This window comes from Chrysochloris asiatica, unplaced genomic scaffold, assembly GCF_000296735.1.
Source record: "Chrysochloris asiatica unplaced genomic scaffold, ChrAsi1.0 scaffold00016, whole genome shotgun sequence".
Classification (NCBI taxonomy): domain Eukaryota; kingdom Metazoa; phylum Chordata; class Mammalia; order Afrosoricida; family Chrysochloridae; genus Chrysochloris; species Chrysochloris asiatica.
Window position 1 is genome coordinate 12391744 of NW_006408534.1, and position 16202 is coordinate 12407945.

At 50.1% G+C, this 16202-nt stretch overlaps 1 protein-coding gene across 1 annotated transcript in view; it reads right to left on the minus strand.

The window, feature by feature from the left end:
• Positions 1-1786: 1786 nt before the first annotated feature.
• Positions 1787-16202, minus strand: part of CAD (carbamoyl-phosphate synthetase 2, aspartate transcarbamylase, and dihydroorotase) — a 25142-nt gene continuing 10726 nt past the window's right edge. Inside the window, exons 16-44 of the mRNA XM_006835199.1 lie at positions 14401-14513; positions 13613-13857; positions 12784-13030; positions 12439-12537; positions 12043-12267; positions 11771-11953; positions 11367-11585; positions 10891-11058; positions 10003-10185; positions 9777-9881; positions 8778-9017; positions 8516-8597; positions 8053-8219; positions 7727-7891; positions 7449-7580; positions 7035-7236; positions 6480-6670; positions 6263-6403; positions 6025-6126; positions 5365-5461; positions 4687-4731; positions 4411-4580; positions 4227-4301; positions 3533-3745; positions 3139-3264; positions 2785-2940; positions 2584-2685; positions 2286-2380; positions 1787-2171 (exon numbers count right to left, since the gene is read on the minus strand). Of these exons, the coding sequence (XP_006835262.1) occupies positions 2069-2171; positions 2286-2380; positions 2584-2685; positions 2785-2940; positions 3139-3264; positions 3533-3745; positions 4227-4301; positions 4411-4580; positions 4687-4731; positions 5365-5461; positions 6025-6126; positions 6263-6403; positions 6480-6670; positions 7035-7236; positions 7449-7580; positions 7727-7891; positions 8053-8219; positions 8516-8597; positions 8778-9017; positions 9777-9881; positions 10003-10185; positions 10891-11058; positions 11367-11585; positions 11771-11953; positions 12043-12267; positions 12439-12537; positions 12784-13030; positions 13613-13857; positions 14401-14513 (4391 nt within the window). The 3' untranslated portion in view covers positions 1787-2068. The remainder of the gene's footprint in view (positions 2172-2285; positions 2381-2583; positions 2686-2784; positions 2941-3138; positions 3265-3532; positions 3746-4226; positions 4302-4410; positions 4581-4686; positions 4732-5364; positions 5462-6024; positions 6127-6262; positions 6404-6479; positions 6671-7034; positions 7237-7448; positions 7581-7726; positions 7892-8052; positions 8220-8515; positions 8598-8777; positions 9018-9776; positions 9882-10002; positions 10186-10890; positions 11059-11366; positions 11586-11770; positions 11954-12042; positions 12268-12438; positions 12538-12783; positions 13031-13612; positions 13858-14400; positions 14514-16202) is intronic.

The window sequence follows — 16202 nt, forward strand, 5'->3', positions numbered from 1 at the left end:
CCAGCACTACTGAGTAAGAATCCCCTGCTGGGTCTAGATCTGTCTCCTCACAATGCTATAGACACAGGACTTGTATTCATCTTCCTCCTCACACCTAGCAGCTTGCCTCTTCCTCAGGAACCAGCCCAAATCCCAACTCTATGATCCCTCTGTCGCATTTGTGCCCATCTCATTTTGAAAATGGCTGTTTAAATTTGTTCGGTTTGCCTCTTCCATTAGTTTTGGATACCCTTAATGCCAGGAATGATTTTTCCCTTTTTGTTTTAATACAAGTCCTAGCTATGTGCTTTAGCAAGCCACTTAGCAACTTCTGAGTGTTTCATCCATAAAATGGTTATAAGGTGGATATGAGATTAAATGTGTAAATTTCTGTTCATACTAAGTTTCCAAGATACAAGTTCCTTCTTTTCTGACCCTGTATAGCTCTGTGCATGACATGTTGTCAATGGTATTGGAGGAGTTTGGATCATCATGTGCACCATGTGGCAGTTCAATCTGTGGCAGTGGATGCCACACGACCTAGGACCTAAAAGGCTGGATTGGAGGGCAAGCACCTTGCTCATCCTAGTACTTCCACAGCACTTAGTGCTCTGTACACAGAGGATGCTAAATGAGAACTTTTGGACCAAGCAATCAGGAATGTTTCTATAATTCAAGTAAGGTTCAGGGGATAGAATACCTCACACAGTGAATATTCCATAAATGCCCTCACCTGCAAAGACAGAATAAGCGACGGTTTCAAAAAGTTTGTGGACTAATTCCATTTTGTTTTCTTTTTTCAATTTCATTTTTTATTAACTAGCTATGTAAACTGAGTAGACAGATCTCAACTTTGCATTCCACTGGTGCACTAGACACAAGGATCGCCAAACCTTTTAATCACAAGGAAACACAGTGCCCACCAGTGTCCGGGTGGTCAGGTATGTAAACTCTGCATCTAATACTGGGAAAGCTACAGAAATGGAGATTCCTTCTTTGGACTACACCTGTCCTCAGCCTGCCTATCCCCTGGAATTGGGGCTAGTATGATACAGTATTTAGGTGTGGAGTGGGGATCTTGCAAGTTTACAGGTTAGGCATCAGGGGCAGGGATTTTACATGGTGCCTCAATTCAAGCCAGGGGAGAAGGTGGTAAAGAAATGCCAAGGAAGATCTCTCTCCATGATTCGGCCTGGCACAATGGGATGGTGGGGCACTACTCAGGCCAAGGTCAAATTTTAAAGCCTCCACATACACTACTCCACCCTAGTGCCTCCAAACCATGGCATCAGGACCATCTAGTCCTAAAAAGTCCACAGTGAGGCCGAGGCTCTCAGGGAGGTTAGAAGAGGCTCACGAGTGATGGCAGCTAGGTTTTGAGACCCCCCAATAGCAGTCTCAGCTGAAGAGGATTACCCAGGCAAGGAGAGTGAAGCACTAGATAATGACCCTCATCAATCAGGCCCCAGCTGTCCCGCCTCCCTTTCACTATTAGCTACTGGGCTCTCCCCAGGTTAGGGTAAAGGCAAGGCTGCTTGTCAGGCAACTTAATTGAAGAAGGAGGGCTAGACACTGGCCAGAGTCCCCAGGCCGGCTCTGGAATCAGTGTCACACTGGAGACAGAATATCAAGAAAAACATGCTCCTGCCAGGAATCATAGAGCCATGACCTGAAAATGCTCAGCCCTGCCCAGCAATGCTTCCCTTGTTCAAATTTGGGAATTTGTTTCCACTTTCTGAAAGAATGCTCTATCCTAGCACATGAATACATCCTATACCAAAGTTCATGACACGAGGAAGCAGGAACTAGAGGCAGCTCAGCTGTTTATTAGGTCAGTAGAAAAGGGATTGAACAGATTTGAGGTGCAATAATGGAGTTGGGGCAGACTGGGCCCCAGCACCTGAGGCTGACCCCTCCCTGCCTGAGAGCTCCAGTCCAGTCCCTGAAGCATGGTCTATTTGTGTATGCATATGTGCACTGAGCTATCTGGAGTCTCGAATTTCTACTAAGTGTGCTGCCCCCGTGGGGGGCACCAGGATTCCTTGCCCAGGAACTAGGCCTGAAGAAATGAAGTTGAAAAAGCCAGGCCCTAGAATCGGCCCAGCACGGTGGCTAACAGAGCCATGCGTATGTACATGCCATTCTCAGCCTGGCGGAAGTAAGCTGCTCGGGGGTCTGAGTCCACTTCCACGCTGCAAGAGAAGGGAATTAGTTAGTTGACAGTTAGCTATCAAGCGGTCTCCAGATGGTCCATCCATCCCCACAGCCAGCATCCAGTGTACCCTCCAACCCTAGCCCCACATCACCTTATCTCGTTGACACGGGGCATCGGGTGCATCACCACCATCTTTTTCTTGGCCCGGGTCATGATGTGGGGAGTGAGGATAAACTGACCGAAGCACTGCAAAGGCATAGAGCCCGTTAGCTCCTCAGGCCAGTGGGGGCTACAGAGAGCACCAGCCTGGCCTCTACCAGGGTCCTGACACTCTCATGCAGCTACCACAATTGAGGGGCCTAGGGCAAGCCCAGCTAAGCCACTGGTGTCCAGTCTCCCCCCATCCCTTGTCTGGATACCCCGACTTCTTCCTCAACCCTGGCACTCACAGCTTCGTATTCCTGGATTGAGCCAAAACGTTCCTTCTGGATCCGAGTCATGTAGAGCACGTCAGTGTCAGGCAGAGCCTCCTCAATGCTCTCAAATTCCTCCTAGAGGATGAGGCAGAGCTTGGGTCAATTCAGGGCCAGGCTCTTACTGGCCAGCCCATGTCCCATTGGGATCCCCAGGTTGGGCTATGAGAGTCTCACCTGCTTGGTGCTGCGGGAAGCCACAAAGGCCCGCACATTGGATGGCATGCGCAGGCTGGGAGGTGCCACATAGCGCAGGCTGACCCGGTACTGGGTGAGCAGGCAGGCCAGGGAATGCACTGTACGTCCATGCTTCAGGTCACCTACCATGGTGATCTAGGGAGGAAGCCAGTCACTAAGAAATGCTGCTAGGCTGAGCACCACCCTCTGTTCAGAACTATCAGCTCAGGACTAGGATCTAGGCCTCCTTGTGCATTTGCTGTGGCATGCCCCGGTGTAGAGGAACCCCTTCTTAGCTATCTCTTTTCCCTAGACCTTCCCTGGCAGGGCCCTAACCCCGGCCACCCGCCTTACCGTCATCCCATTGACAGTCCCCAGCTCCTCGCGGATGGTGAAGATGTCCAGCAGGGCCTGGGTGGGATGCTCTCCAACGCCATCCCCAGCGTTGATCACTGGCCTCCGGCAGTGCTTAGCTGCCAGCTGTGAAAATGTTCACAAGGAATGTGACTCTTTCCTACCTGGCTCATGAACTTCAGCAGTCCCGCACCCACAGCCTCAGCCCACTCTCCTGGGCCCCCTTACCCAGCTGACCCAACCCGAGACTTGCAATCACAAAAAAAATGTGAGCAGAAGGGACCTTGTGTTTTTGAGTCTAGCCTCACAACTTGTTAAGACAAGTAAACAGGAAAAATATCTACCCAGGGATGCAGTGTGGTGAAGCAAAGCCCCCCTCTCAGGCAGGCCTCACCTCTACAGCTCCAGGTTGTGGGTGTCGAAGCACAACAACATCAGCGTAGCAGCTCATGGTCTGGACGGAGTCAGCCAGGGATTCACCCTTCTGAACCGATGACGTGGCTTCAGAGAAACTGAGCACAGCACCCCCGAGGCGGGCCATGGCCGCTGCAAAGGAGCTGCTGGTCCGCGTGCTCACTTCGTAGAACATGGAGGCCATCACCTTCCCCTGTGGGACGGCAGGCCAGAGTGTGTACACAGGTGTGGGTTCATTGTGGGAACTGCACAGGTTGGGGCTGGCCTAACTTGTATGAATGGTATGCTGAGAAAGTCTATTCCCTATAAGTTTGCCCTGTAACCCTAACCCATTGTAGCCTTGACATTCCTCTATTTGTATCTCCCTAAGCTGAAGGCTTTGCCTCCAAAAGGTCAATGTCTGAGTAACCTGGGAGAGAAGGGCAGGGCCTAGCTTTCCCCCATGAATACACCAGCAGTGCACGCAACCAGAATAGTGAGATGCTGCTTTGAGGCTCCTAGCCTCCCATGGGATTTAGAGCAGCAGGACTTTCTCGAGAAAGTCTAGCTACTACCATTGGAGGATTTGGACCCACAGGAGAGGACCTGCTCAGCAGGGAAAAGAACCAAGACCAACTCAGGGACTGTGGAGCAGGCAATGCCCTATCCCTGCAGCCTTGGACCCAGATTCTGACCTTGAGGATGTCAAGGCTCCGCTCCTTCTGCACCATCATCCGCAGTGTGTGCGCCACATTGAACAGGTGAGACATCTAAGAAAGAGCCCAACTCAGCCAGAAAGCCAATGGCTGAGAGGCCCTAGCTCCAACTTTGCGAATCCTCAAAGCTCTGGTGTCCCCCAACCCAGCCTCCCCCAGGCACCTGATCCTTGGTGAATTGCTGGACAGACAGGATATGTTGGCCCACTAATGAGTGCAGCAGGGGTGAGGTCTGGGGGTGCAGCAGGCCAGGGGCCCCCAGGTTCTGGGGTGATGCCTGTCTAGGTACTGGTGGTGGAGGGTAGCAGGTGCCATCAGGGGTTCCCATCAGCTCTGCAGTGAGGGACGGGGCAGAAGAGGCTGGTCAGAGGGTTCCTCCTACCCAGGCCCACTCATAGGTCCCCAGGGCAAGTATGTGCCAAGTATGGGGGTCTCTCACCTGCTTCCGCTGCCTTCCGAGTGGACTTCTCTTTGGGCTCTTCAGCTGTTAGCAGGACGACAGGACAGGTATTAGTTTGAGGCTGGGCTTTAGGAAGAGCCCCCACTATCCCAGGAAGCCAGGATCAGTGTATGTGTTAAACCAACTCACACCACAGGAGCTATAGCAGGTTAGGGGTGGGCAGGAAAGACAGTAGCGGCTCTGGAGACATGGGGTCTGTGCTGTGTGCGAAGTGTTGCCCTCCCTTGACCCTCCCAGTTTGCAAGGAGATCCTAGGCAAGAGGACTGGCCAGGCGCACAGCAACCAACAACCCAGATTTACCCCATGCTCTGATGCCCTGTGGGGTCCCAGCTCCCAGGCGGAGGAACACAGCTGCCCATAACAAAAAAGGGCTGTGAGAAGAAGCTGTGGGATGTCTACCTCATGCTGGGCTGACTTATTTAGGCAAAGGAGGATGAAACAATTAAGACTAGGATGAAGGAATGCAGAGAACAGGGTAGGTGGAAACAGGAGAGGTGCTAGGAGGAGGGGCCAGGATCAGTCTCTGGACAACTGGGCCATATCAGGAAAATACTTAGCAATGGATGGGCAACTGAGGGGCCCCCAACCCTAGTCTACGATGGTACAAGGGGATCCCGCTCCACCTGCAGTGCAACAGGACCTGACTCCCCTCTTACCTGGCAGGCCTGGGTCAGAGGCTCGATGGATTCGAGGTGGTAGGTGGAAGCGACCATCAGGAAGTACTGGGATGGCCCGACGTGGCCTTTCAGGTGTCTGGAGAGAAAACATTGGTTCAGTGTTTTCAACCATTGAGCTGACCCAAGTCAGTTGCCATGGAGTCGACTCTGATTCCTGACAATCCATGTGTGTCGGAGTAGAACTGTGCTCTACGGGGTTTGCAATGGCTGTTTTTGGAGGTGGATTGTCAGGTCTTTCTTTGGAGGCACCTTTGATTGGACTCACACCTCAACCTTTTGGTTGGCAGCACCCAGGGAGTCTGTACTGATGTAAGCCCACCGCTATACCTTACCTCTCTTTGGCTCCATCCTCCCCATATCTTACCCTTATAGGTGGTTAACAAAGTGACCTGTACAGATGTGTGCCACTCCAATGACAGGGCTCCAGAGATCTCTAGACTACATTACCAGTGTACACTGTTTCTCATGGCAGCCTCCTACACTGAGAGTGGACTCTATGTTTGACAGGAGCCAAGAAACGGTGGTGGGGATTTTAACTGTCAAGCAGCTTTCAGCCCCCAACCACCACTGAGAACGACTAAGCTGTCAGCCCCATCCCTAGGGAGCTTCCCTGCCGAAACCCAGAAACAGTGTGGATACCGTGATGAGTTCACTGGCCGTAGGGGCTGAGGGCGTGATCTGAGGAACAACTCCCTGAGGCCACTTCCGGACATCCTGTCCATAGCCGGGGGGCACCAGGACCTGCAGACAGAAAGCCAGGGCAGGTGAATTAAGGTCAGGTCCAAGGCAGCGGGAGGGACGTACAGATGTGCAGGGGTGGGAAGAAAACAGCACAGAAGAGCGGCCCACTGAGATCAGGCCTGGGCCATACACGTACCTGTCCATCGATATAGGCAACCTCCCCTCGTAGGACCACACGGCGGACAGTGCCCTTCACCTTCTGCCCTTCGAAGGGTGTCCAGTGGGCCTTGGAGAAGGGCATGTGGCTGGGGATGGTCCATTCATGCTCCAAATCCACCTGCCCAGAGAGTCAGAATTATGGGAGGGAAGTGCCACACCAAGAAGAGAACCCCCGCCCCGGTCCGTCCCCACACCTCCACATAGGTGTCCTCCTGTGGGGGCAGGTGGAAGATACGCCGAGGATTGTGGTGCAGCCGCTGGAGCAGATCGTCCAGACTGAGGCGGCCCTCGCTAACAGCTGTCAGCAGCAGTGGCAGCATGGTCTCAAGGCCTGGGAAGCCAGGGGGAGGCTTCGGCCCACACTTCTCCTCCAAGGTATGGGGGGCTGGGAGAGAGAGTCATCACCCTCAGGACCAATCCCCTCCACATCTATGCTGTCAGTCACACATGCCCCCAGCACTGCACTTCCTCCAACCTCATCTTACTCACTGCCATCCCAATGTCAACTGTTTCTGGGATTCGGAAAACAAGTAAACACACCGCTGCCATTTTCTCTTCCACTCTCAACTTTACCCACTCGTTTTTTCAGTGGCTGCTTACTGACCACCCCGTGAGAAGCCGGGCACTGGGTAAGAGGCCACACAAATCAAGACCCAGCTTCCTTTTCCCCTTAACTTGAGTTGGGGCACTGCCCTGCTAGGCCGAGAAGGCAGACACACTTTGGTCTGTGTGTCTGTGAGACCTCTCACCATGGTCTGAGGCAAAGCAGTCAATGACAGCCATATTATCCCACAAGGCTTCCACATCCTGGGGGGAGCAAAGTTCAGGCCGGACATCCCCCTTTCCAGGTCCCAGACGCTCCAGGTCATCGCAACTCAGGAACAGATGGTGAGGTGCCACCTCACAGGTCACCGGCAGTCCCCGCGCCTTGGCGGCTTTAATCAGCAGGATCTGAGAAAAGAGCAGGGTGATCAAGAAGAGGCTCCCCACAGGCCCTCTTCTACAAATTCCCCATAGCCAACTGTTTGTCTTTCTCTGCAAAAGTATGAAGCAGATGTGCCGAGGATGCTGGCTTGAGGACCTCCTGCGGTCTTTTCTTGCCCCTGACCACTTGGTGCAATAAGAAGATCAACAGGACACGAAGACCTCAGGTATACTCTCACCTCCTCCTTCCGTGCCACATGACAGATGTGCACTGAGCGCTGGGTCAGCTGAGCTACCATGAGAATGGCGGCCACACTCTGCCGCTCTGCGTGGGCCACGATGGGGAGGTGGGACGGCCATGTCTCAAAGTGCTGTGACAAAGAGAATTTATAAGGGGGCATGCAGAGTGTAATTCTCTGAACTTCTGAGAACACATAACTCTGTTTGGGTCTGGTGAATCTTCTCTGGGCTAAGCTCACTTACGTGGGAACCCTCAAGCTACATGCCCACTCCTTACCTCCATCCACTGGGCCATACTGTCCAACCGCAGCTCAGAAAAGGTCTCATTGAGGTAGAGCTTCAACCCTGCAGCAGAGCCAGCCACAGGGCCCAGGGTCCCTGCATTTTCGGATGAAGCCCCGAGGAATAAGGCAAAGTCACAGCGGGCACCAGCTTCTGCCAGCTAGAGGAGATATATGTGAGGTAAGGCCCATGCATGCCAACAAAGCCAGCTGGGCACCAGCACCCTGAGCCAATGGAGAGAGGCTGAGGGGAAAGGTCCAGAGAGGTTAAGGGTAGCTGGCAGGGTCTCTGATACCATGAAACAGGAGTGCAGTGGCTCACCTTCTGGGCCAGGGCCAGAGCAGGGGCATCAGTGATGGGGGGCCGGGTATTAGGCATGGCACACACCATAGTGACACCCCCAGCCAAGGCAGCGGCTGTGCCTGAGGCGAAGTCCTCCTTGTGTGTTCCACCTGGTTCCCGAAGGTGCACATGGACGTCAACCAATCCTGAGTGTGGAGGAGGCAGTTAAGGGCATCAGTGGGAGCCCTCTTGGGGTGAGATTACTTTGAGTCAGAATAGAGGAAGATTCAGAAATAGGAAGGGCATCCAGGAGATGGGCTGGGGTTGTGATCCAAGTGAAAGGTGGCAAGTTTCCTCAGCCAAGCGCTCCGTGGATGGAGGATGAAGAGACTGTACAGTCAGAGACTCTGGGGCCTTCACACTCTCTATAGTCTAGGGCACTGTGGTCCCAATGCTAGCTGCTACCAATGTCCGAGAGCCATGTTCTACTAGACGTACTTACCAGGTAGTCGCACAAGTTTTTGGGAGGTCATACAGTCAACGTGCACCTTCAAAGGAGGGGCTGGCCCAATCTGGCCCAGGGCCTGCAAAAGGAAACCATGGTCACATTGATTTGAGGGAACAGTGATCCTGGGAGTTTCTCATGCTTCTACCTCCCTACACCTACCTCTCTCCTTCTGCAGCCATAAAGCTTCATTACCAGCATGGCTGCCTCATACTGACATGTCCTATGCCCCACACCATCAACCTCCCAGGTCTGTTACCTCCACAAACAGTTTGGTGCACTTGATATCGATGATGAGGGGCACGGAGAAATCCGCAGCCAGGCGCCGAGTACGGTAGCCCTTGGTGACGAAGGAAGAGAGCCGCCGTCCTCCAGCCCCACGCATTGACAGGTTAATCACCAGCTCAAAATGGTTCTCAGCCAGCTGCTCCAAGATGCTTCGCTGTGGTGGGCACTCTCCATCCACTGCCTCCTCAAAATGCCAGTCCACAGCGGTTACCTGTTGGTCAAGAGCCAAAGTCAGGGCCAACCTGAGCCTGGAAAGGGTCAGGAAGGCCAGCCTGAAAAGAGGGGAGCTGGCCTGGAGGCCAGGATGAGGAGACAGAGGACCCGCAAGATAGCAACCAGGGGCTGCCTTTAAATGGACTAAATACAATGTGCACTCACTTTTGTGAACTAATAAACATGAAATATAAGCGTGCACACACATACACATGCATTTAGAGGTACAATGCTGGAAGGATCCAGACCAGAGTATTAATTGTTGTTAAGTGCTGTTGAGTCGATTTTGACTCATAATGGCCCTGTATAGGGTTTCCAAGGAGTGGCTAGTAGGTTTGTGGCTAGCAGTGGCTGACCTTGTGGCTAGCAGTTCAGTGTTAACAGCAGTGGATTATAAGGGAATTTTGTTTTTTGTTTTTCTGTGTATTCTTACTAATTCTGCATGGCATATACTGCTATTGTCGGGTAGCATGGAGTGATTTCTGACTTAGTGACCTTACATGGTGGTTAACGGTCCTACAGGCTGTAGTCTTTATAGAAGCAGATAGCTAGAGCTTTCTCTCACAAAGCTGTTGCATGGGTTTAAATCTCCAACTTTTTGGTTAGCAGCTGAAAGCTTGTTACATTACAAGGGAATCTTTGGGAAATATGGTAGTTACATACATGAATAATGTATAACAATGACAAAAATAAGAGCAGTAGTAGGGGGAGAATGTCCCTTTTCCTCCCTGACACAAACACTGGGGCAGCCCTGTACCTTGACGCCATGTTCCGTGTAGAAGTCTGCGGTACCCAGACTGGCGTAGAGGCTATAGCCTAGGCTCTCCAGCAACCGCACTGTTGGGAGTAGCTCGCTTTTGTTCTGAAACCAAGCAGAGTGATGATGACAAGGCTGTGTTTGTCTCATCTTCTATCTTAAGGTTACCACTTACCCACAGAACCAAAGTCATCTTACCTCCCCCCACCCTCCTGGCTTCTGGTACCTTATAGCTGCCAATGGTCAGCAGGATGTTCTTCTTAGGGATCTTAAAGCCAGTGCTTAGCATGGCCTTGAGGTAGGCCTCACAACGGCTCTCCCCGAAGCAGGCCACTTCCCCAGTGCTGGTCATTTCCACACCTAATACCACATCAGCACCCGCCAAGCGGGAGAATGAGAACTGGGGGACCTATGGGAGCAGGATGTAAGAGAAAGGGCCAAGGAGTGAGGGAGATATGGTAAAAGGTGCACTGGTTGTTTCCCTTGATCTCATCTTAAGAGTAATTGGCCTTCCCTTTGCTGTTACTCTATGGAAGAACATCCAGTTTTTCCTTAGCTGCTGCAAGGCTATTCCCTAGCCTTGGAGTGCTTCCTCAATTAGTTTGGCTAATCCAAATTCTTAACCCTTCATTCAAAGCCACATTCAAGACGTTTTGGAAGTAGTATCTCCTGTTTCTAGGAGTTCTGATAACGTAGTGGTTACGAGTTGAGCTGTCAACCTCAAGGTCAGCTCTTCAAAACGACCAGCGGTTCCACGAGAGAAAAATGAGGTGTTCTGTGCCTGTAAAGATTTACAGCCTTGTAAACCCTGTGCAGAGCCACTATGAGTCAAAACCGACTCCATGGTAGTTAACAAGAACATCTCCTTTAGCATTTTGTTTCTATCTGTCACGTAGGTTTATCAAACTAGTTTCATAGTGAAGCTAGCTATATTTAGAACCAACTGTTCTTGTCTCTCATTACTAGAATAAAGAAGACATCGCCCCACCCTTTCGGTCCAGCAGTGCCTTGCCCACAGTAGGTGCCTGGTTTATATGCTGACTGGCAAATTAGTGCTGTGAGTGAAACCTTGCCCTGTTTGTCTTGCTAACCCCAAAATTGAAATTATCCTTACCTTCACTCCCACGATTCCAGTGCCAGTCATAAGTCCCACAGGTTCTACCTCTTCCCCCATGATGATCTGTGTGGCCAAGGCTACTAGGTCCACACCCAGTGTCTTGGAAACAAAGGGGAAGGAGCGGGAGACGCGCACATTGCATTCAATAACTTTTAGCTGGTCATCCTGGGGCAGAGAAAGAGTGAGAGAAAGAGAGAGAGAGAGACAGAGAGAGGTAGACTGGTCAGGCTTTCCAAAGGCTGGGCCAGCTGATACTGACTTGGACTCTGTTCTTACCACACCGTTCTGTGGGTGATCAATCTGAGACAGGAACTAAAGGCAATGAGTTGTCACAAACCCCAAAAAGACTGTAAGTTTTAGCTCTGCCTCCCTGCCCTATAGCTTCCCCATCTACTCTCAGGGCAGGGCTCTCTGGCACTGTGTCAGCACCAACTATGAAGGTGCTATGGTGCTTTAGTCCCGTCTTTAGTCACCTTGGCAATGAGCTGCAGGTTGAAGGGGCCAGTGACCTGGAGCTCTTGGCCCACAGCATGCACAATGGCTTTAATTCGCTCCAGAGTTTTGGCAGTGATGTCCTGTGGTGGGGTCACCAGTGTGGCATCGCCTGAGTGCACGCCTGCATTTTCCACATGCTCGGAGATGGCAATAGCTGCCACCACACCATCACAGGCCACAGCATCCACGTCAATCTCCTAGAGGGCAAGGGGTAGGTACAAGGCAGTGTGATCTAAGAAGGGGGTCACTTTATTCTCCCATGCATCCCTGATATTGAACAGTCTCCAACATTACCCATCCTGCCCAGCACAGTGTGCCAATCAATTTCCATACAGGCATCTCCTGCAAGCCGTCCCTCAAACACCTGTCAGCAGCCTCTCACCTTGGCCTCTTGGATAAACTTGGAGATGACCACGGGGTGTTCCTTGGAGACGGCCGCCGCACTGCTCAGGAAGCGTTCAAGGTCCCCATCAGTGTAGGCCACATTCATAGCAGCACCGCTCAGCACGTAAGAGGGGCGTACTACACAGGGGTATCCCACAGTCTGGCAGAACTGGCGAGCAGACTGAGGGAGGCAGAGAGCTTAACTGGGTTGGTCCCACCCAGGTAGGAACATCACCCATCCTCTAGCCCACCCACTGGGCCCTAGCCTACCTCTAGGTCACTGAGCTCCCTCCATTGAGGCTGGCTGATACCAATGGTGTCGAGGAGCCGGGAGAACTTGAAACGGTTCTCAGCTGAGTCAATAGCTTCCGGGGAGGTGCCTAGCACTCGGCACTGTTGCCGATGCAAAGCCATGGCCATGTTGTTGGGCAGCTGCCCGCCCATGGAGAGGATCATGCCTTCAGGGTTCTCTAGCTCATAAATGTCCATCACCACCTAGAGTCCAGGCAAGAAACAAGTGGTAGTAGCATCAGAGATTGGGGATCTGAGCTTTTTTGCTTACTGCTCCTTACCCTCCACCCTGCCTCAAGTTCCAAAGAATCTCAGGCCAGTCCACTAACCCATTTTACCCTGGCACCAGGTAACAGAGGCCTGAACTCCTCTTACCTCAAAAGAGATTTCATCAAAGTAGAGTCGGTCACACATGTCATAGTCAGTGCTGACTGTCTCTGGGTTGTAATTCACCATGATGGTCTTATACCCCATCTATGACAGGGAAGGGAATGATACCAATCAGGTGGAGGGAAGAGCACAGAGAAATGAAATCCAAGCCTCTGCTGCAGAGATTACCACCCCCGCTTCCTCTGAAGTAGCTGTCCAGATGAATTGGACCCTGACAACCCACACCTCTGTGAGGTTAAAGTGGAACAGTTAATGGAGGGCACCAGGATTACTTGTAAGTGGACAGGCTGAGATGGCAGAGACATGGGGACAAAAGATGAACTTTCTGACCTTTCGGAGCTGCTGGATGGAGCCCACAGCACACCAGTCAAACTCAACACTGGAGCCAATGCGGTAGACCCCGGAGCCAAGGACCAGGACATGAGGAGTTCGAAAGGTTAGGTCATGGGTGGTGCCCCAGTATGTCAGGTAGAGGTAATTTGTCTGCGCTGGCCACTCAGCTGCAACTGTGTCAATCTGCTTCACTGCCGGGCAGATGCCCAGTTCCTGACGCAGTTTGCGCACAGCCAGCTCCGTGCTAAAAGAAGAGAAGAATAAACATGTAGCCCCTGGGAGTGGAGGTGGGACTACTGTGTTAAGATTACATGGCAAAGAGAGCGGAGGCAAAGACAGTGACATGGAGAGATGGAGTGGCTGGGGACTCTGAACTCAGGGAGGGAGAGGGGCTGTGTGCTGGTGGCCGGGGGACAGGCTTGCAGTGTGCACCCTTTGGTTGTATGAATGGTTATATATTCCTGAGTGCTTTCGTGTACATCCAAAAAACAAAAAGAGGGAATAGAAGCAAATACTGTTGAATGATGATGCATGGAGGGGATTGGAATCATTGCAATGAAATGAAATACGACAGGATTTCTGTAAAGCTGATGTTCTCCCATGTAAGCTGTCACACAATTCACAATAAAAACTGAATAAATAAATAAATAAAAAGATTCCAGGGCAGAAACCATTGAGAAAAACACTGCCCACCAATCATCCCTCTTTTGGGGATGAAGCTCAGAGATGTCCACGTTCCCCACTCTCCCTTCCAAGGGCCCCTTACTGGCACCAAGGTTCCCTAACCCACATTTCTCAGTCGGTGGCCACTACCGTCATGTCTTACCTCAGAACTGCAAGGGCAATCTGCTTGTCTGAGAAGCCAAGGCGCTTGGCTTGCTGCAGCAGGTCTTGGGGCAAGGGCCGCCCACGGTGCTGTTCCAGCAGCTGGGTATGTGCTATGATGTGTTTCATTCGGTGCAGGAACCAGTGGTCAATGCGTGTGAGTTCATACAGGCGCTCCACTGAGTAACCAGCCCATAGAGCAGCTGCCACCACAAAGATCCGCTTATCTGTTGGGGTCTCCAACTCCTAATAGAAAGGAATCCAATATAGGTGACTACAGGATTGTACCATGCTAGAAAATGTCAAGCATAGAAATGCCCCATCTTCTGCCAACACCTCTCAGTCTGAGCACAGGTGTGGCTGCCAAAGTAGGAGGAAAGGAAGTTACCCCATAGCACAGGCCTGGGGACTACACAAACACCTGGGGACAAATCCTGCCTCTGCCTCTTACTGGCTATGTGGCTTTCAGCAATTCTCATAACCTCTCTGAAGCTCACCTTTCTGTAAACACAGGTCTAACAATACCTCCTCCAGCTGTTGTTGTAATGGTAAACAAGATGTAAGTCAACATTCTTAGCAAAGTGAACAAAATATAGTAAGTAACTGCCACTATGCTAACCAGAAAGTTGGCAGTTCAAAACCACCTGGTGCTCCTCAAAAATCCTATACAGGGTTGCTATGAATTGGAACCGACTCGACGGCACTTAACAACAATAAGTTTATTTACCACAAGCTCATGGACTTGGGGGGAGAAAAGCAGGTCCAGTCCATTTTAAGGGTGTTGCTTACCTTATCACTGACTGGCTTTACTGTGTGGTCAAAGCCCACACAGTTCTCATCCACCATGCGCAGGGCCTTCTGGAAGGCTTCCTCAAAAGAGCGCCCAATGCCCATGACCTCACCTGGATGAACAGGATGGAAAGATTGAGGGCCCTGGGCAGGATGCTGTTCAGGAGGCTTCTGGTTTACAGCCCAGGAGATTTTTCTAGGTAAGTCCCCTGGGATGAGATCTTTCACTGTGAAGAAGTCTTACTGAGAAATCTTAAACTTGCAGCTCTTCTCCTACCACATTCATGGATTTCAGGTTTTGTGTGCTAGTGAACATGAAATTAAAATGTCTAATCTGGGCATGTGGATGTTAAAATATGACTGCTTATCACAGTGGCTCAGATTACTGATGGTTACTGAGCTACTTGATTTGCTTTATTCATGTTGTGATGACACCATCTGGAATGTCTCATCCTTTGCAACACTTAAATATCTGGATAATAGGAAGATGATTCTACTACTCTCTGAGTTTATTCAGTGCTAATCACAAACTATCATTCTAGAGTATTTTTCCTAGATGTTTTTCATATGTATGATTTATACATGATTATAATTATAGCATATAATTTTTATCCTACTTTTTTCCTCATCAAAAGCTTTTTCTTAGATCTTATAGCCACCAATTAAATTCCTGTATGATTTACCATAATTTAACTGCATACTTTTGGGTACTCATCACTGTAAGTGAGGAATGTCTTCTGTGTTTTGGATTATCGCCACAGAACAAATACCCGGAAGTGCAGGGGAAATCTGTAAGATCAATTGGCCTTTAAAAAGTACTAGTTACTTTAGAGAAACGTGTGCTTTATAATACAAAGTATCCATTTAAGACTCAATTTACAGAAAATGATCATAATCATTTAAGACATTTCTTGCCTGGCAAACTGCTTCAGCAAAGATTATAGCTTAGAAAAACCTATAGGCAGTTTTATTTTGTCACATGGGGCTGCTATGAGCCAAAATCTACTCAACTGCACCTAACAACAACAACAACTCATGTGAACTAGATTTCTACTTATTAAGGAAGGGGAGCTTTTTCTTCCAGGTTGGCGTATCAATTTCTTCAATATTTGTTTATGCCCTCTGCCCACTTCCCCAAAGACCCTCAAGTCTTTCTTATCAATTGCATTCTTCATCACTTATAATCCTGACATGTATGCTTCTAAAATTAAAAAAAAATCATTACGATACTACTTGAATGTGTTAAGAAAGTGGATTATGAGAGATTTTGGTCTAATTGTTTGCTAATGTGATTATATGAGGGGGCTTCAAAATTAATTAAATGAAAAGATAATGGAACTTTTCCATGAACTTTCTGGAACCCCTGGTATAGCACTGTAAGGATAAGCAAGCACACTGAACTGCTAACCACAAGGTTAGCATCCATCAGCCACTCCTAAGAAACCCTATATAGGATTGCTATAAGTTGGAGCCAACTCAACGGCAAGTAACAACATATATATATATGTTGTTAATGCTGGTGAGTCGGTGGAGCTTTGGTAGCACAGTGATTACGAATCTGGCTGCTAAACTCAAGGTCAGCAGTTTGAAAGTACCAGCTATTCCATGGGAGAAAGATGAGGCTTTCTGCTCCCGTAGATTTACAGCTTTGGAAACCCTGTGCATTGTCACTATGAGTCAGAATTGACTCCACGGTTACTTAACAATAAAATATGGAAATGTACACATATTTATATATGGAGGCCTAATATGGCACTATGGGTTAACCGTAATAGTAATACATATATATATATATATATATA